The sequence below is a fragment of the Ranitomeya variabilis genome, chromosome 4 (genome assembly GCF_051348905.1).
Source record: "Ranitomeya variabilis isolate aRanVar5 chromosome 4, aRanVar5.hap1, whole genome shotgun sequence".
Lineage (NCBI taxonomy): Eukaryota > Metazoa > Chordata > Amphibia > Anura > Dendrobatidae > Ranitomeya > Ranitomeya variabilis.
This window is the reverse complement of record NC_135235.1, coordinates 539,830,129-539,851,148: the sequence shown is the minus strand read 5'-3', so window position 1 is coordinate 539,851,148 and position 21,020 is coordinate 539,830,129. Positions and strand designations below refer to the sequence as shown.

The 21,020-nt window shown below is 45.7% G+C and overlaps 2 protein-coding genes across 2 annotated transcripts in view; both read left to right on the top strand.

Annotated features, from left to right (window-relative positions):
• The window catches only part of LOC143765631 (NXPE family member 2-like), a 354,683-nt gene extending 344,722 nt beyond the window's left edge, over positions 1-9,961 (top strand). The window contains exon 6 of the mRNA XM_077252479.1: positions 8,741-9,961. Coding sequence (XP_077108594.1) covers positions 8,741-9,276 — 536 coding nt within the window. The 3' untranslated portion in view covers positions 9,277-9,961. The remainder of the gene's footprint in view (positions 1-8,740) is intronic.
• Positions 1-21,020, top strand: part of LOC143765633 (NXPE family member 4-like) — a 298,399-nt gene that overhangs the window by 108,891 nt on the left and 168,488 nt on the right. The gene's annotated exons all lie outside the window — the stretch shown is intronic.

Sequence of the window (21,020 nt, the reverse complement as noted above, 5' to 3'; positions counted from 1 at the left end):
CCTTCCATGTGTCTTTGTTGAAACCCATATATATGACCCGGCCTTCTTGGACTCCTGCCGAGAGCTCAGATATGGGCAACTGCACATGTGAAAAAGACTTGGGTACACTAATAGATCACAGACTGCACATGAGTTAGCAGTGTGATGCAGCAGCAAAAAAGGCAAATAAAGTCCTACGTGAAGTAATTTTTCCTCTCTACTTCTCCTTGGTCAGGCCTCACTTGGAATACTGTGTGCAGTTCTGAGCATCACATTTTAAAAAATACATTGAAAAACTGGAACAAGTTCAGAGACGAGCTACCAGGATGGTGAGCTTACTGCAAAATATGTCCTATAAGGAATGGTTAAAGGATTTGGGAATGTTTAGCTTGCAAAAAAAAGGTGAAGAGGGGACATACTCTCTTCAAATATCTGAAGGCATGTCACAGTGTAGAGGGATCATCATTATTCTCATTTGCTGCCACAAGAGGTGGTGAATTCTCCTTCAATGGAAGTCTTCAAAGAGAGGCTGAACAGACATCTGTCAGAGATGGTTTAGTGAATCCTGCACATAGTATGGGTTGGACACGATGATGCTTGAGGTCCTTTCTAACTCTTAACATTCTATATTTCTATGGGGGAGAGGTTGGAGTATGATTGAGTGTGTGGACAGGTATCTTTTATACAGGTAACGAGTTTAAATAGGTGCAATTAATACAGGTAATGAGTGCAGAGTAGGGGTGCTTCTTTAAGAAAAATTAACAGGTCTGTGAGAGCTAGAATTCTTGCTGGTTTTTAAGTGAGAAAATACTTATTTCATGCAATATAATGCAAATTAATTATGTAAAAATCATTTTCTGTTTTCTTATTTTTAAATTCTGTCTTTAACAATTGAAGTGTACCTACAATAAAAATTACAAGACCTCTCCATTATTTGTAGGTCGGAAAACTTGCAAAATCGGCAGTGTATTTTATATTTATATTCCCCACTGTATGTCCTTGTTCTTCCACTCTTCTCTAACACATGAAAAACACATTCTACTGCCATTCCTGGCTCCTGTCACACAGTGTCCTTGACTGTAGCTGGCATAGAGGCCAACAGATGACATCGGCGTGCCTGCTGAGGGCAACGTTTGATGTCACTGCCATGTGCTGCCTTCCAATGTCAGCTGTTGGCCTCTGACCATAGTCAGCATTTGTGGCGCCCCTAGGGGTATTTGCCACAAAAATAGTTATTGACACCAAATAAATACAAATACTAAAATAGCAAGACTGCACTATCATCTCCGGCCAGAAGGGGGAGCTCCAGAGACTCCCCTTGATCTATTCTGGTCTGAGAAAAGGACTGGCAGTTGGGTTGAGGAGCTGAAAGTGAGAGGTCGTATAACTGAACTCCTAACAGCCCTATGACGGATTATAGGCCCGTAATACCCATAGTAGGAAAAGAGGAATAGAGAAAAAGGACATTGTGAGAACCGGGTAGCAATAACCTCTACCCAGAATAGGCGCAGAGACGGATACCGGATCCGTGGCTATATTCATTATATATAATACAGCAACCGGAAGGAAGTGAGGTGATATCAGCTTCACCAGGGTAAGACGCAGCAACAGACACAGAGTTCAGCGGTACTCCCAGAGGGGGTAAGCCGACAAAAAGGACTCGGGTTGTCCGTCAAACCAGAGCACAGAAGAGACAGATTGGGTCGGCAGCCAGTTCACAAACAGCAGCAGGGCCATACAGAAACTGCGCATAATAAGAGGTGGAAATCCTGACAGGGTCAAAGTAATTCAGAGTTCTTAAACAGACTCCGGTGACAGTATTGGTGGCAAATCCCTTTTTGGTTGAAGTAAACTGGTTAAACGTTTCAGCGCCTCAGTCTTTCATTTGGCCATCGATCCAGGATCGGGGTCATCACAGCTGAGAGGACCTGCTGCTGATCAAGTAAGTGTCTGTTCCTTCATGATATCCCTTACATTGTGCATCGCCTGAGGCCACAGCACCGGGTCAAGCCACTAGTGACATCCCCCTCAAGAGATGGACTTCATTGATCTGGTGCTGGGTACCTCGGTCTCCCGGGCGTCACACATGTATTGCAGTGCAGAGACCCGGTGATACATATCAGCCTGAAGTCTATCCCTGGATACAGGAAAGATGTACATCTTGGTACCATGTTAGCCAGTAGATAGAAAAATATTTAGAATTGAGGTCTTCAGTGGTTAATACAGTTTAATGGCTAACTGAAAAGATGGTAACAAATTGCAAGCTTTCGAGACTACTCAGGTCTCTTCATCAGGCATAGACTAAAATAAATTCTGGAGAATCACATATTTATGCACAACACATCACAGAAAAAAAAACCCTGGATAAGACAGGTGACATGTAGCAGAATTACTGTCATGGTTAGGACAAGGTTGTCCTGTGTTCTCTAGGGTTAATGTTTTAGCCTCTCTTTCAAGATGGGAGGGCTATTTATACTCGCTCCTAACCTGGTAACCTTGTCAGCTATAGGTTTTCTGCAGTCTGTATGCTTGACCTCTGAAGTGTGTGCTGGCTTACATATTGTCTTGCTGTCACCTGCTTTATTCGTTTTCCTGGATAACTGACTTCTGGTTTGGCTTCTGACTATTCTCTGACTCTCCCTGTTGGTATCTTGTTATCTCCTGGCTAAGACCTCTGTTTGTTTCACTATTCTTTTATGCTTGTCCCTTCCCTGTTTTCCTGGCATCTGGCTCCGCCCCTGACCGCCTCCCACTCTGTCACATGATTGTAGGTCCTTTTGCTTTACCTGGTCACTCTGCCTCATGTGAAAGGTCCCGTTGGTGTTCATGTTAGTTACCTGATTTCTGATCCAGCTCCATTGCTGGTGGGTGCAGTTTCCCCTGCAGCATTAATACCCGGGTATCGTGACAATTACCATGAGTGATAAACAGTTATGTCCATAAATATTGGACCAGTTTTTAGATAAGGAATGTTTTATTGTCCTCTGATTGGGGTCTGGTTCTGTTGTGATGACCCCACATGGTCTGACGGGCAAATTCCTTAGTTCCTTAGTTGATGTAAAAAGACATAAATCCATGTGACACATTCATTCCTGCACTAAGACTGTCAAAGGTCATCATCAGTTTATATTCCCATATTCTTCTGTCTCTTTGAGATTTGAACTTACCTCTTAATATAAGTAATTTCATGTCCATAATGTTATGATTTGGGAGACAAAAATGTATTGCCACAGGTAGATCCATTCTTTTTTCTCTTATTGTGTGGCGGTGAGAATTCATTCTTGTTCTAAGCTTTTGCCCTGTCTCCCCTACATACAGACCCCAGTTGGACATTTAGTACAAATAATTAGGTACACCACATTAGAAGTGACGCAGCTGAAAGTACCTGGTATCTTGTAGTCCTGATGTGAATTAGGGTTCTTTATCTTGTCCATGATCATTATAAATAGACAGGTTTTACATTTTTTTCAGATTGCAAGGAAAGGTACCTGCAGCTGTTGGAGAGGACAGGGAGCTTTTGACAATGATGCATCTTAGATTTGGGGGCTGCCTAAAACACAGTAGTGGGGGGTCTGGGAAAATGGATTGTAAGTGGGCATCTGCAGCTCCCCTTAGCACCTCCAGATTTGGATTGTAGGTAACTACTAGAGGTACCCGGTTTTTTTCTTCTTTAGCTTTGTAATGTAGCAGGTGATTCCTTGATATTCTGGTGGCTCTTGTAATCTGGTTTTCAATTGTTCTTTTATGGTAGCCCTGATACAAAAAGGTCTTTCTGAGGTGACCAAGGTGTTCATCCCTATCCATGGGGTTGGAACATATACGATTGTATCTGATGGCTTGGCTGTAGACAATAGTTTTTTTAAGGTGTTTTGGATGGATGGAAACTGTCCTATTTAAGGTATGTTGGATGGTCGATTGGCTTCTGATACAGGGATGTCTCTATTTTATTGATCTGCAGCTTAATGATGGTGTCCAAAAAGTTAATTTCAGTACAGGAGTAGTTGAGTGTCAAGTTGATGGTGGGATGAAATTGATTAAAGTGTTCATGGAACGTCTTTAGCTGTGGCTCAGACCCCGTCCAGATTATTAAAATGTCATCAATGTAACGGTAGTTGGCCAGAGGCCTGATGGGACATGAGAGCAAAGTGTCACTTTCAAGCTTGGCATTGAAAAGATTTGCATACTGTGAGCCATTTTACTTCCCATTGCTGTGCCAGTCTCCTGTAGATAGATCTTGTTGTCAAATTCAAAGTAATTGTGGGGGAGGATGAATTTTATAAGTTTCACCACAGAATCCACATCAGTCCCTGTGTTTTTCAGGAAGAATTTGCAGGCATTAAATCCATCCTGGTGTGGGATATTAGAGTACAAAGATTCCCCATCCATGTTGGCCAGGATGATTCCTTCTGGTAGAGGACCTATTGCTGATCGTTTATTCAATAGGTCAGTTGTGTCCTGAATGTAGCTGGGTGTCCTTTACCAGGAGTTTAAGAATACCCTCTACCCATCCAGATACCTGCTCAGTAAGGGTGGCCACACATGAAATAATTGGTCTTCCTGGATTTCAAGATTTGTGGATTTTGGGAAGCATGTAGTATATCCCTGTTCTTGGACTTTTTGGTATCATGTCATCGGCTCTTGTGGACAAGATAATAACTTGTTTAGATCCTTGTAATAGTCCTGTGTAGGATCCGACTTCAATTTTTTGTAGTAGTGTATGTCCATAAGTTGTCTGTTTGCTTCCTTCATATAGTCTGATGTGTTCATCATGACTATTGCACCTCCCTTGTCAGCAGGTTTGATGATGATTTCTTTGTTTGTTTTTTAGAGACTGTATGGCCTTTCTTTCCTGGGCACTGATGTTGGATGCTTGTCTCCTGTTAGTATCTATGATGGTGGATTTGACCAAATGTCTGAAGGAGTCTATATATTTATCCAAATGGGGGTTGCGTCCAGGTGGAGCTGTCCAGTCTGACCTCTTCTTTGTTGTTAGGATCCCTTTTCCTTCAGTCCAGGTGGGTTTTGAATCTTCTGTATCATTCAAATATTCCCTCAGGCGCAGTCTCCTGAAAAAATGTTCCATATCACTGCAGAGTTCAGTTTTTTCCAGGGCCTTAGTAGGACAAAATGAGAGCCACAAGAATATTAAAGGGAACCTGTCACCCCGATTTTTCACTCGGAGATAAAAATACCGCTACATAGGGCATGAGCTGTGCTTTACAAAAGTGTTTTTTTTCTACCCTGATTCCCCACCTAAGCTGCCGAAATTACTTACCAAAGTCGCCATTTTCGCTTGTCAATCATGCTGGTCTGGTCTGATGGGCGTGGTGACAAAGCTGTTTCTTCCCCCAGATCTTGCTTAGGTTTCCGTTGGTGGCGTAGTGGTTTGCGACTGCGCAGGTGACGAAAAACAGCGCGATCTGTGCTATATCCCTGGTGATCGGTGGGGGCGGCCATCTTCCTGTGGCCGCGCGTGCGCAGTTGGAGCGCTCTGCTGCCCGGGGCTTCAGGAAAATGGCCGCGAGCTGCCGCACGTGCACAGATGGAGATCGCGGCGGCCATTTTCCTGAAGCAGAGTTCGCATCTCGGCCACAGGAAGATGGCCGTTCCCTTTAAAGAATCACCTGCTACATTACAAAGCTAAAGAAGAAAATAACCGAGTATCTCTAGTAGTTACCTACAATCCAAGTCTGGAGGTGCTAAGGGGAGCTGCACAGAAATTACATCCTTTACTGCAAAAAGATGCCCACTTACAATCCATTTTCCCAGAACCCCCACTACTGTGTTTTAGGCAGCCCCCAAATCTAAGATGCATCATTGTCAAAAGCTCCCTGTCCTCTCCAACAGCTGCAGGTACCTTTCCTTGCAATCAGAAAAAATTTAAAACCTGTCCATTTATAATGACTACGGACAAGATAAAGATCCCCAATTCACATCAGGACTACAAGATACCAGGTACTTTCAGCTGCGTCACTTCTAATGTGGTGTACCTAATTATTTGCACAAAATGTTCAACTGGGGGTCTGTATGTAGGGGAGACAGGGCAGAAACTGAGAACAAGAATGAACTCTCATCACCATACAATAAGAGAAAAAAGAATGGATCTACCTGTGGCAATACATTTTTGTCTCCCCAATCATAACATTATGGACATGGAATTACTTGTATTAAAAGGTAAGTTCAAATCTCAAAGAGACAGAAGAATATGGAAATATAAACTGATAATGACCGTTGACAGTCTTAGTGCAGGAATGAATGTATCGCATGGATTTATGTCTTTTTACATCAACTAAGGAATTTGCCCCTCAGACTATGTGGGGTCATCACAACAGAACCAGACCCAAATCAGAGGACAATAAAACATTCCTTATCATAGAACTGGTCCAATATTTATGGACATAACTGTTTATCACTCATGGTAATTCTGCTTCATGTTACCTGTCTTATCCAGGGTTTTTTTTCTGTGATGTGATGTGCATAAATATGTAATTCTCCAGAATTTCTTTTAGTCTATGCCTGATGAAGAGACCTCAGTAGTCTCGAATAGAGTTGAACGACTTTTACTTTTTTTGGATCGAGTCGGGTTTCGCGAAACAAGACTTTGTCAAGAGTCAGGTCGGGTGAAATCGGACGATTATTGCAAAAAGTCGGGGGCCTCCTGAAACACGAAACCCAATGAAAGTCAATGGGGAATCAAAGTCAGCAGTGAGTGGAGGACAGGATAACACCTACAGTGCCCATTTTAATGCCAAAAACATCAATTCTTATTACTTAAGCTTGACAATATTAATTTACATTTTAATAATAGTTAGGCATTGAAAACTAGGGGTCATTTGGCTAAAGTTGTGGGGGGTAGGGCTGGCTCAAGATTTTCATAGGCCCAGGAAACGTGAAATATGTCATGGCGGTGGAGCAGGGAGAGGTAAGTATTTCAACTTTGCAAGTGCTGTGATCCTTAGCAAGCAGGGGGGGCCCACTCGTTGGCACTGGCTTTTTTTTTTTGGGTAGCTAGACGTGTCCTTTTTTCGGTCAGTATTGAACCAGCAGCACTGAAGACTCTTTCTGATGGCACACTAGTACTTGTAAATGGTACTGTAAAACAAGGTAGGAGGTGTATATAAACTTGTTGAGAATTTAAATCTCCCTTTTTTTTGGGAGACTGAACCAAAACTCAGGCCCTGTGCATAAAACAACACAATCTAAGTGGCAGAAAGTGGCTGGCTGCTATACGACAAACTAACAGGACTGAAGTATATCCACTTTGTGAGAATTTGAATCTCACTTTTTTGGGGGGGAGACTGAACCAAAACTCAGGCCCAGTGCATAAAACAACACAATGTAAGTGGCAGAAAGTGGCTGCCTGCTATACGACAAACTAACAGGACTGAAGTATATCCACTTTGTGAGAATTTGAATCTCACTTTTTTGGGGGGAGACTGAACCAAAACTCAGGCCCAGTGTATAAAACAACACAATGTAAGTGGCAGAAAGTGGCTGGAAAATATATGAAAAAATACAAGGATTGTAGTACAATTTCAATCTCCCTACAATGATCTCAGGACAAGTATGGCAGCCAGCAATAAAAAGGACTGCTGCACACAAAAGTGTGGACAAATACACAAAATAACTGTGCAGAAAGGAGCAACAGGATTTTTGCTTTTAAAAAAGCAGTTGGTTTGCACAGCAGCGTGCAAACAGCAATGCAGCTATCAGGGAGCCTTATAAGGCAGCCTAATAAGCTACAGAGCTGATGCACAAAAATATAGCCTCCACTGTCCCTGCAAAGAAAAGGTGGTGTTGGACAGTGGAAATCGCTACAGAACAAGCAGTTTGGGGGTTAATCTTCCCTCCCTAACTATATCCCTTCTTCTGATGAAGCTGCAGCAAACTCTCCCTATGCTAAGATCGGCAGAAGTAAGATGGCCGTCGGCCTGCATGCCCCTTTATAGCCCCTGTGACGCCGCAGAAAGCAAGCCAATCACTGTCATGCCCTTCTCTAAGATGGTGGGGACCGAGACCTGTGTCATCACGCTGCCCACACTCTGTGTCCTCCTTCATTGGCTGAAAAATGGCGCTGAAAGCGTCATACGACGCGACTTTTGTGCGCAGATCGCTGACCTCATGGCCGATCCCACACTAGGATCGGGTCGGGTTTCATGAAACCCAACTTTGCCGAAAGTCGGAGATTTTTGAATTTGTCCGATCCGTTTAGCTCAACCCTAGTCTCGAAAGCTTGCAATTTGTTACCATCTTTTCAATTAGCCATTAAAAGGTATCAACCACTGAGGACTCTCTCAATTCTAAATATTTTTCTATCCCTGGTTGAACATCCAGCTTTAAATAGCTGGCTCCCCTCTTGCATTGACCTGGTCACAGTCGCACCCTCTGCACCCGCGCTCCTTACGCTCCTGGTTAGACCCCCAAAGATTAACAAGTAATTGCTTATCTTGGGATCAGATAATATAAGGATTATCCCAACTCTGCAAGTTAAGTAAGTCCAATTAAATTGAAATTGACACAACTAGATAGACATTCTCTATATAAATGATATAATATGAACATGACTATATAATAAAATGAGTTTTGGAATTGTAATTCATTTGATATCTGTTTTATAACATTTTATATGCAATATTTTACTTAATTATGTTAATATCAATCTACGCAAACTACTTTAAATTTTATTCAATGTTTAATAAAATGTAGTTTAATGAACTATTTTGGCTTTAAAAGCAATTCATTTTTTTTCTCTTGTTTTCAGCACTTAAGTTGTTTAATAATCATGGAATTGGTTGGCATAAGACATATTTAGAATTCGATTTGACCAATCATATTTTCATCCAGTGGAAGAAGCATGGACACCCCTTCGTTACTCGGAGCTTCTTTTCAATGAAGGACCATGCCTATATCACTAATGAAATAGACAGAATTGGTGGAGGTGCTAACATTATAATAGTCATTTCTATAGGACATCATTTCCGACCTTTTCCTCTTGACCTGTTTATCAGGAGAGTTCTTAATATTCGCAAAGCAATTGAAAATTTATTTGTAAGAAGCCCGGATACAAAAGTCATCGTAAAGACAGGAAACACCAGAGATATAAATAATGATGTTGAACGATTTAGTGATTTTCATGGATACATTCAATATCTCTTGGTGAAGGACATCTTCAGGGGACTTAACATAGGTTTAATTGATGCTTGGGACATGACCATAGCCTATGGATCATATAATGTCCACCCATCAGAAATAGTCATTAAAAATCAAATCAATCTGTTTCTTTCTTACATCTGTTAATTATATTAATGTATGTGTTACTTTTTTTTGGACAAAGATACATTTAGAAAAGGTTAGTCTTTTTGGATATTTTATTAGAAAAAAAATTATAAGGACAATCATTCTTCTTACTAGAAAAAGGACTGACATGTTCAAAGATTTGTGCATGCCTTAAAAAAATTCATTTAGTTTAATATTTCAGGTTTTTAAATGTATTCTTAGTAGATAGTGCTTATTATTTTTGTTCTGCTGTTTAGTATTAATGTATTTAGATTCCTAGAATAAATGTATATTAATTACACATTGACAAACTGCAAAATTATGTTCAAAGGTGTTAAAATGCTTCTGTAATCAGATATGTTGATTAAATCTTGCAGTCATATTGCAAACCACCAATATGCACAAACATAGTTGGTTGGCAACAGTTTAAATGGCAAAAAAGTTATACTCACTGCTAACCTGTCCGTCAGCTCCATTGCTTGCCGCACACCATTTGATTCTCAAAGCCGTCTCTTCTTTCCCTGTCGCAAATTGCATCTGTGGCTGTGACCAGGAATCTAAGGTTACTGTGTGCCACACATCATGGCTTGACAGACATGCAATGTGCAGTGACCTCTGGGACCTGAGCCCAGCTGGAGGGCCCAACCTAGGGTAAATAGCAAGTGAGCAAAAGCTCACAACGTCATAATGTCACAATGCGCACTGCGACCTTGCACGTGCATGTGCAGAACCACCCCGGTCTTTCTGGGAGCTAGAATTTTTTTTCTCAGTGTGAGAGACCTGGGGGGGGGGGGTTTCTGCTGGAACGCCTGGGATTAGAAGATGTGACAAATGACTGGAAAGGTGATGATGAGGAGCAGAGGGACCAGAGAGGTGAGCAGTAAGGTGATTTTAGAATTTTTTAGGTTTTTTAACCTTTTGATTGCTCTTTATGTTTCAGAAAAAAATAGGAACCGGCGAATTACAAAATAAATCCACATCTTGGCTAATGCAGATTTTTGTGAATTAGAGTAGAACTATGTTACAATCCAATTTATTCACTTATCTCTAGTGATTAGTTATATTCTGCATAATTTCACAGAACTATTTTGCTTTTTTTCACATTCAGAGTTTTATATCCAGTCTTGTTTTTAAGTGGGTGGGGTACATTTTCTACCCAACTTTAGGCCAGCTTCTCACAACTCTAGCACAACCACATTTAGAATTAATGTTTAGTGTTTCAGTCTAAAACTTGCCCTTCAGTGTCCCTTTTAATATAGCCATATGGTCTGTAGAAAAATCATATCTTTGAGTGTTGAGCTAAACTATAACATGCGCCCATATCTTAGCCTGTGACCACATCGGTTGCATCAGCGATTTCAACATGTCTCTGACAGTTGGTTGCAATGGTCATAGGAACCGTAAGAATATAGACCCCCTAAAAAATACCTTTTATTAATATTATTAAACACTCTCAAAAAGAATAGAAAACACACTCTGAAAATAGATAATGTGTTAGGTGTGTTCAGTGAAAAACATTCAGGTGGAAACATAAGGTACAGGAATATTGAAATAGAGCATGCAAGGGGCTATTGAATCCCTAATAATCGTTGCTAGTCACCCTACTTGACTGCGGAGGTTGGCACACTAATGTTGGTGATATGGTGCCCCCGCTCAACAATTGTGTCCCTGAATGTCCAATTAAACATCTACACTATATTAAGACTAATGAAAAAATCTTGATAAGATAGCATAAACATGTGCATAAAGAGAGAGAAAATACATGAATCTATCAACTAGGGAAAATATTATATCCCCAAAATGTAGAGGTTTACTCTTTTACTCGACCTTTCTTCAAGGTATGCAGATTTATTAGCATAAATTGTTACACTAACTTACAACCCAAGCAACAAGATATTTCTTATAGCATATTCCCTAAACTAATCCTCAATGACACAATCAGCATGCAGATATATACACTGTTTTCTGCCTGATTCAAATAGTAAACACAACCCTCCACACCCCATAGTCATTAACGTATAGCAGAGAACCCATCCATATGAGAATCACAGAAAGTCAGTTAAAAAATATACTGATACTTATCAACCATGATGACATAAGGGTCTTTATCCCTTGTCCCACTGCATTTCCCCCCTTGATTGTCAGCATTCCTTAGGAGACTCGTGGAACGTAGAAATATCCCTCCAGCAGACCACAAGGATGCTGTGTGCGTCATTCACCTATGGGTGCTGCCATCTTATAGAGGTTATCCGCGGACAGTTCCGATTTCAAAACAAGGCATGAATCACCAACAAAGATGCGTGGAACGCATTCTGCATTCCAAAATGATGCACCGGAAATTATGTCTGCCAAGCGAGGACATGGAGCGCACATGAGTTTGACACATAGACATAGTATCTCAGGGCATAAGAACACTTTTCAAGAAATAAAGGGAAACCCTATCTTACTGAATAAACATGCAAGACATATCTCAAAAGAGGGAGCTGTGCAGAAACCAGAGAATAGCAACGCCACAGTGGCTCACCATAACCTTCCAAAGAAAATCTAATATATAATTGCCTAGAATACTACTTCCTGCAATTTGTGCCAACTTCCGTGGCTTTGTCCGGAGCTAATGTCCGGAGCTAATGTCCGGAGCTAATGTCCGGAGCTAATGTCCGGAGCTAAGTGACGTCACCAGTGTCCTACACCCAGGCAGAGCACAGTGGCCCCAGGCAGAGCACAGGGGCCCCAGGCAGAACATGGGGCCCCAGGCAGAGCACAGGGGCCCCAGGCAGAGCACAGGGGCCCCAGGCAGCATATGGGGCCCCAGGCAGAGCACAGGGGCCCCAGGCAGCATATGGGGCCCCAGGCAGAGCACAGTGGCCCCAGGCAGAGCACACACCAAATCGGAGGCCGAGGGGCCCCGCCCACCAAATCGGAGGCCGAGGGGCCCCGCCCACCAAATCGGAGGCCGAGGGGCCCCGCCCACCAAATCGGAGGCCGAGGGGCCCCGCCCACCAAATCGGAGGCCGAGGGTCCCTGCCCACCAAATCGGAGGCCGAGGGGCCCCGCCAACCAAATCGGAGGCCGAGGGGCCCCGCCCACCAAATCGGAGGCCGAGGGTCCCCGCCCACCAAATCGGAGGCCGAGAGTCCCCGCCCACCAAATCGGAGGATAAGGGGCCCCACCAACCAAATCGGAGGCCGAGGGGCCCCGCCAACCAAATCGAAGGCCGAGGAGCCCCGCCCAACAAATCGAAGGCCGAGCGGCCCCGCCCACCAAAGCGGAGGCCGAGGGGCCCCGCCCACCAAAGCGGAGGCCGAGGGGCCCCGACCACCACATCGGAGGCCGAGGGGCCCCGCCCACCAAATCGGAGGCCGAGGGGCCCCGCCCACCAAATCGGAGGCCGAGGGTCCCCGCCCACCAAATCGGAGGCCGAGGGTCCCCGCCCACCAAATTGGAGGCCGAGGGTCCCCGCCCACCAAAGCGGAGGCCGAGGGTCCCCGCCCACCAAATCGGAGGTCGAGGGTCCCCGCCCACCAAATCGGAGGCCGAGGGTCCCCGCCCACCAAATCGGAGGCCGAGGGTCCCCACCCACCAAATCGGAGGCCGAGGGTCCCCACCCACCAAATCAGAGGACGAGGGGCCCCACCAACCAAATCGGAGGCCGAGGAGCCCCGCCCACCAAAAGTAAGTGCGGCCCCAAAAGTAAGTGCGCCCCCGGGTGCAAAAGTAAGTGCGCCCCCGGGTGCAAAAGTAAGTGCGCCCCCGGGTGCAAAAGTAAGTGCGCCCCCGGGTGCAAAAGTAAGTGCGCCCCCGGGTGCAAAAGTAAGTGCGCCTCCGGGTGCAAAAGTAAGTGCGCCCCCAGGTGCAAAAGTAAGCGCGCCCCGGGTGAAAAAGTAAGCGCGCCCCCCAGTCCCGTGTGTGAAAAGTGCTGCTGTAAAGCTGGTAGCGCTGTTCAAGCACCATGTATTTCCTTCAGGAAATGCCCATCTAATTTATAATTGCCTAGAATACTACTTCCTGCAATTTGTGCCAACTTCCGTGGTTTTGTCCGGAGCTAATGTCCGGAGATAATGTCCGGAGCTAATGTCCGGAGCTAATGTCCGGAGCTAATGTCCGGAGCTAATGTCCGGAGATAAGTGACGTCACCAGTGTCCTACACCCAGGCAGAGCACAGGGGCCCCAGGCAGCATATGGGGCCCCAGGCAGAGCACAGTGGCCCCAGGCAGAGCACAGGGGCCCCAGGCAGCATATGGGCCCCAGGCAGAGCACAGGGGCCCAAGGCAGCATATGGGGCCCCAGGCAGAGCACAGTGGCCCCAGGCAGAGCACAGGGGCCCCAGGCAGAGCACAGGGGCCCCAGGCAGAGCACAGGGGCCCCAGGCAGCATATGGGGCCCCAGGCAGAGCACAGGGGCCCCAGGCAGAGCACAGGGGCCCCAGGCAGAGCACAGGGGCCCCAGGCAGCATATGGGGCCCCAGGCAGAGCACAGGGGCCCCAGGCAGCATATGGGGCCCCAGGCAGAGCACAGTGGCCCCAGGCAGAGCACAGGGGCCCCAGGCAGAACATGGGGCCCCAGGCAGAGCACAGGGGCCCCAGGCAGAGCACAGGGGCCCCAGGCAGCATATGGGGCCCCAGGCAGAGCACAGGGGCCCCAGGCAGCATATGGGGCCCCAGGCAGAGCACAGTGGCCCCAGGCAGCATATGGGGCCCCAGGCAGAGCACAGTGGCTTCAGGCAGAGCACAGGGGCCCCAGGCAGCATATGGGGCCCCAGGCAGAGCACAGTGGTCCCAGGCAGAGCATGGGGCCCCAGGCAGAGCACAGTGGCCCCAGGCAGAGCACAGGGGCCCCAGGCAGAACATGGGGCCCCAGGCAGAGCACAGGGGCTCCAGGCAGAGCACAGGGGCCCCAGGCAGCATATGGGGCCCCAGGCAGAGCACAGGGGCCCCAGGCAGCATATGGGGCCCCAGGCAGAACACAGTGGCCCCAGGCAGAGCACAGGGGCCCCAGGCAGCATATGGGGCCCCAGGCAGAGCACAGTGGTCCCAGGCAGAGCACAGGGGCCCCAGGCAGCCTATGGGGCCCCAGGCAGAGCACAGTGGCCCCAGGCAGAACATGGGGCCCCAGGCAGAGCACAGGGGCCCCAGGCAGAGCACAGGGGCCCCAGGCAGCATATGGGGCCCCAGGCAGAGCACAGTGGTCCCAGGTAGAGCACAGGGGCCCCAGGCAGCCTATGGGGCCCCAGGCAGAGCACAGGGGCCCCAGGCAGCATATGGGGCCCCAGGCAGAGCACAGTGGCCCCAGGCAGAGCACAGGGGCCCCAGGCAGAGCACAGGGGCCCCAGGCAGAGCACAGGGATATTTTGGACCACTGTGCGGTGTTTCAGACCCCCTGTGTGATGTCTGGGGCCCTGTTCTTAAGTATATTAAAGATTAAAGTAACGTATATTAAAGTATATTATAGATCAAATTTGACACGTTTATGAGCACCATTGAGTGATATACTCAAGAATGACATAATTTTTCAACATTTTATGGTTTCAAACTGTAAACACTCAGAGTTTTTTTTACTTCAACCAGAAAACCTTAACGGTTCATAAAAAACTTGACTGTTCAGGATATGATAAAAGTCATAGTATTCGGAATCTTTAACTTATAAAGATACCTTTACATGGGGTGATTATTGGTTCCAGAGAGGCTTTCGGCCGATAATCGTACACATGGCTGGTGACAGGACAATACAATATAAACGTTCAAAGGTAAACACTGATAACATTAAAATCTAATATATAATTGCCTAGAATACTACTTCCGGCAATTTGTGCCAACTTCCGTGGCTTTGTCCGGAGATAATGTCCGGAGATAAGTGACGTCACCAGCGTCCTACACCCGCTCAGGGTGGACAAAGATATTTGCCTTCGTGGTGCGCGGCACTTTTCTGATTGGTTGCCGCCTGCCGCGAGCGACCAATCAGAAATGTGCCGTACTGTCAAGAATTGTCAAGAGCTGGTGAGTGCAGCCATTTTTTGTTCTTTCTTACTATTATTTATTAATTGTATTATTCTTACATTTGAATAAATAAAGTATATATGGATTCTAGACTCCCGATTCTTTAGAATCGGGCTGCCATCTAGTATGTTATAATAACATATCCACAATGGAAAACCTCAGAAAAAAGAGGGCACAGACATCAAAGCTAGTGATGAGCGAGCACTAAAATGCTCGGGTACTCATTGCTCGGGTCAAGCAAATTGGAATACTCGGGTACTCGACCCGAGCAACAACCCCAATGTAAGTCTATGGGAAACCCGAGAATTTCTACCGCGATCCCCCCGAGGGTTCTTTTAAGGTCTAAAAACATCTGAAAATGATGGGAACACTGCTCACATGACACAGGAACATCATGGGCATCGCCCCTGGAAGCATTTCTGACTCCTAGGTCACAGCTGTAAGCAATGTTGTCAGAGTTTCACGCTATTGTTACAGGTACACCCAAAAACAAAAAAAAAATGGAATTTAGCCCCGACCAAAATGTTCCTCCACCACTTGAGCTATATTCGCACGCAGCATTTTTTATACGTTTTTCAACTTAACATTGCTTTCAACCAATGCAAATGCATTCACTGGGAAATGTCATTGTAACATTTAACAAACCTAGCTGGTCATGTGGTGTGTGACACATAAGGAGACACATCTTGTTTCATTTATGAAGGAGGGACTCTTAAAGTCACAAAGCCTATTTTTAGAGGGGCATCAGGTGGCATTAATATTCTTAAAGGGCCATTATTAAACAGTGGGTCTCCTATGCTGTTATTGCCTATGCAGTGAGTGGCTGAGCTACCAAGAATTACAATGCACCCCAATACTCCTTTCACGAGAGGTACAGGAGGTCTTCCTGAAAAAATGTTGAATTGAATGCAAGGCCTGCCCTGCTATCAAGTCATATGCACCCCAATAAGCCTTTTGAACCCAGCTACTGGATGGCCACAGGAAAACCCACTTCACAGTCTTCAGTTGGTCCTTCCATACAGTTTCCTTATGCATTGAATGCAAGGGCCGTCTTGACCCAAATTTGCATGCACCCCAATCCCCTTTTGGAAGAAACATGGAGAAAGGCCTCATAAAAAAAATGTCCCATTACAAAGGAGCTGGTCTCCTAGACTCGTAATGCCCATACACTAAGTGTGTGGGCTGATAAACATTTCCCCATGGGGGGTACATTTTTAAACAATGTTTTATGGGGATCATAGACACCCTGACTGTAGCAGCACATTTTTATTTTTGCCCCACAAATACTATATAGAAATCAGGTCAAAGACATCAAATACCGTGGAATGTAGCCCTGAAATACCACAATTTGTAGGCCACAGATATATCTGGCACTTGACTGAGATACCAGACTCTTCAATAAGTGGCCTGTATATATTTTTTAATGCAAAACAGTGTTTAGAGCTAGAGTAACACACCGCAAAAAAAGGAGAATGGAGGCCTCAAAAGCACGCGTTGTAGCCCACAGATAGATGAGGTGTGTCACGGAACTACCGTACTGTAATATATGTTTGTTTTTTTTTGTTTTTTAAGCAAGATAGTGTGTAGACCTAGGGTATTAGACAGACCAAAAATTGGAATGTATGCATGAAAAACAACCATTTTTAGACAACACATAGAACGGGCGTGGGACGGAGATAACAGATTGTTTCAATATGCGGCTGTATTTTTACAAATTTTTTAAACAAAATACTGTATACACCAAGGGTGTCAGACCAAAAACTGCAATGTATGGCTGAAAAGCCAAGATTTGTAGACCACAGAAAGACCAAACGTGTGACTGAGATAACAGACTGTTTCAATAAAATAACAAAAGGGAGGGGCTATCACAGGTTCATAAATATGAAGCCAGAATGTGTCCAAGATATGTTGGTCCCTAGAAACAACTCAGAGACAAGGATATAAATAAAAGTATAATATAATGGTATTTCAATATTTTTATGTTTTGCTGTTTTTATTCGGTGGTGTACAGAAGTCTTGCCCAATCCAGCCCTTGTTCATTTTGTAAGAGTCAGCCTGTCAGCATTGTCAGTTGACAGGCAAATGCACCTATCTGTTATAATTCCACCAGCGCCACTAAAAACCCGCTCTGACAGAACGCTAGCAGCATGGCAGGCCAGTACCTCCAAGGCATAGAGAGCCAGTTCATGCCACGTGTCCAGCTTGGATACTGAATAATTAAAAGGCACACAGGAATCCCCGAGGACATTTGTACAATCTGCAAGGTACTCCCTCAGCATCTTCCCAAACATTGCACTTCTTGTGACAGAACCCCTTGCCTGTGTGCTGGCACAATGGGAGGGTCTGAGAAAACTGTCCCAGAACTTTGTCATTGTTCCCCTGCCTGAGCTGGATTGTATTTCTATCTCTCTCGCTTGGACTCCTTGTTGTTCAACAAACTCTGACATCTGCTGCCAGCGTTCTCACATGGGAATTTTTTAAGTAATTCCGCTACAAGGGCCCTCTGGTACAGCAACATTTTATTACACCTGTCTGCCTCCGGAAGAAGACATTGAAAGTTCTCCTTGTAGCGTGGGTCTAGAAGTGTAACCAACCAGTAATAAGTGTCACTGAAAATTTTAATAATGCGAGGGTCACGGGAATCACAGCACAACATAAAGTCAGCCTTGCATGACAGACTGCTAACAGGCAAGACTTCCATGTCCTCACCAACAGGATGACTGACCATGGTGCCATCCTCCTTCCTGTCCTTAGGCCATCCCCGCTGAACAGACGGTATGACAGCTGTGCTTGTTGTACCATCTATAGCACATAAAAGTAGCTCCTGTTCTTCCTCCTCCTCCTCATTGTGTACCAATCCACCTTGGGACGACATGAGACTGTGCTCAGTGTAATCACCCTGTAAGGTTGCTTGCTTCATGTCCTTGTGCTCTCCCTGCAATGCATCCTCTTCAATTGTGAGCAGAGATGTTTTCAGAATGCAGAGAAGTGTGATGGTGATGCTAATTATGGCGTCATAGCTGCTCACCATCTTGGTGCAGTCCTCAAAATTTTGAAGGATGCTACATATGTCTGACATCCATGTCCACTGCTGAGGTCTTATGTGTACAGTCTGAACTGAATATCAATGGCCTTGTTGATGCTGGTAGTTAGCTCACAAATCCTTTCCAACATAGGCAGTTTAGAGTTCCAATGCATGGGGACATCACACACGAGTCGATGAGCCGGAAGCTGCAAACATTGCTGAAGCACAGCAAGGGCGGCTGAAGCTGTAGCTGACTTTCTAAAATGGGCAGACAGATGGCGTACTTTCACTAGCAGATCCGGCAGCTCCGGGTAGCTTTTTAGAAAACCACAAGGTTAAGCATATGGGCCGGGCAAGGTACGTGTGTGAGCTCACCTTGCATCAGAGCCACCACCAGGTTCTGGCCATTGTCACACATGACCATGCCTGGCTGTAGGTCAGCAGCGTCATCAAAATAACTGACTGCTCTTTCAGCACTGTCCACAACTCTTCAGCATTGTGTAGTTTGTCACCTAAGCAGATTAGCTTCAGCAGCCTGTTACCTTTTGGCTGACGCAGTGTTGCAGTGCTTCCAGCTTTTGACTGATGTGTTCATTTCAGAGATGGAGACTGAAGAGGAGGAGGTGCAGAAGCTGTAGACTGTGGGGCAACTGTTATGGTTCTCAATGGCAAGAGAACATAGCCCCAGCAAACATAAGAACTAGCTCTTGGAAGGATGGAAACTAAACTGACCATGAACTAAACCTGCCGCACAACTAACAGTAGCCGGGTAGCGTAGCCTGCGTTTTATCCCTAGACGCCCAGCGCCGGCCGGAGGACTAACTAATCCTGGCAGAGGAAAATATAGTCCTGGCTCACCTCTAGAGAAATTTCCCCGAAAGGCAGACAGAGGCCCCCACAAATATTGGCGGTGATTTTAGATGAAATGACAAACGTAGTATGAAAATAGGTTTAGCAAAATTGAGGTCCGCTTACTAGATAGCAGGAAGACAGAAAGGGCACTTTCATGGTCAGCTGAAAACCCTATCAAAACACCATCCTGAAATTACTTTAAGACTCTAGTATTAACTCATAACATCAGAGTGGCAATTTCAGATCACAAGAGCTTTCCAGACACAGAAACAAAACTACAGCTGTGAACTGGAACAAAATGCAAAAACAAACAAGGACTAAAGTCCAACTTAGCTGGGAGTTGTCTAGCAGCAGGAACATGCACAGAAAGGCTTCTGATTACAATGTTGACCGGCATGGAAGTGACAGAGGAGCAAGGCTAAATAGCGACTCCCACATCCTGATGGAAACAGGTGAACAGAGAGGATGATGCACACCAGTTCAATTCCACCAGTGGCCACAGGGGGAGCCCAAAATCCAATTTCACAACAGTACCCCCCCCTCAAGGAGGGGTCACCGAACCCTCACCAGAACCACCAGGGCGATCAGGATGAGCCCTATGAAAGGCACGGACCAAATCGGAGGCATGAACATCAGAGGCAGTCACCCAAGAATTATCCTCCTGACCGTATCCCTTCCATTTGACCAGATACTGGAGTTTCCGTCTGGAAACACGGGAGTCCAAGATTTTTTCCACAACGTACTCCAACTCGCCCTCAACCAACACCGGAGCAGGAGGCTCAACGGAAGGCACAACCGGTACCTCATACCTGCGCAATAACGACCGATGAAAAACATTATGAATAGAAAAAGATGCAGGGAGGTCCAAACGGAAGGACACAGGGTTAAGAATCTCCAATATCTTGTACGGGCCGATGAACCGAGGCTTAAACTTGGGAGAAGAAACCCTCATAGGGACAAAACGAGAAGACAACCACACCAAGTCCCCAACACAAAGCCGAGGACCAACCCGACGCCGGCGGTTGGCAAAAAGCTGAGTCTTCTCCTGGGACAACTTCAAATTGTCCACTACCTGCCCCCAAATCTGATGCAACCTCTCCACCACAGCATCCACTCCAGGACAATCCGAAGATTCCACCTGACCAGAAGAAAATCGAGGATGAAACCCCGAATTACAGAAAAAGGGAGACACCAAGGTGGCAGAGCTGGCCCGATTATTGAGGGCAAACTCCGCTAAAGGCAAAAAAGCAACCCAATCATCCTGATCTGCAGACACAAAACACCTCAAATATGTCTCCAAGGTCTGATTCGTCCGCTCGGTCTGGCCATTAGTCTGAGGATGGAAAGCAGACGAGAAAGACAAGTCTATGCCCATCCTAGCACAGAATGCTCGCCAAAATCTAGACACGAATTGGGTACCTCTGTCAGAAACGATATTCTCCGGAATACCATGCAAACGGACCACATTTTGAAAAAACAGAGGAACCAACTCGGAAGAAGAAGGCAACTTAGGCAGGGGAACCAAATGGACCATCTTAGAGAAACGATCACACACCACCCAGATGACAGACATCTTCTGAGAAACAGGAAGATCCGAAATAAAATCCATCGAGATGTGCGTCCAGGGCCTCTTCGGGATAGGCAAGGGCAACAACAATCCACTAGCCCGAGAACAACAAGGCTTGGCCCGAGCGCAAACGTCACAAGACTGCACGAAGCCTCGCACATCTCGAGACAGGGAAGGCCACCAGAAGGACCTTGCCACCAAATCCCTGGTACCAAAGATTCCAGGATGACCTGCCAACGCAGAAGAATGAACCTCAGAAATGACTTTACTGGTCCAATCATCAGGAACAAACAGTCTACCAGGTGGGCAACGATCAGGTCTATCCGCC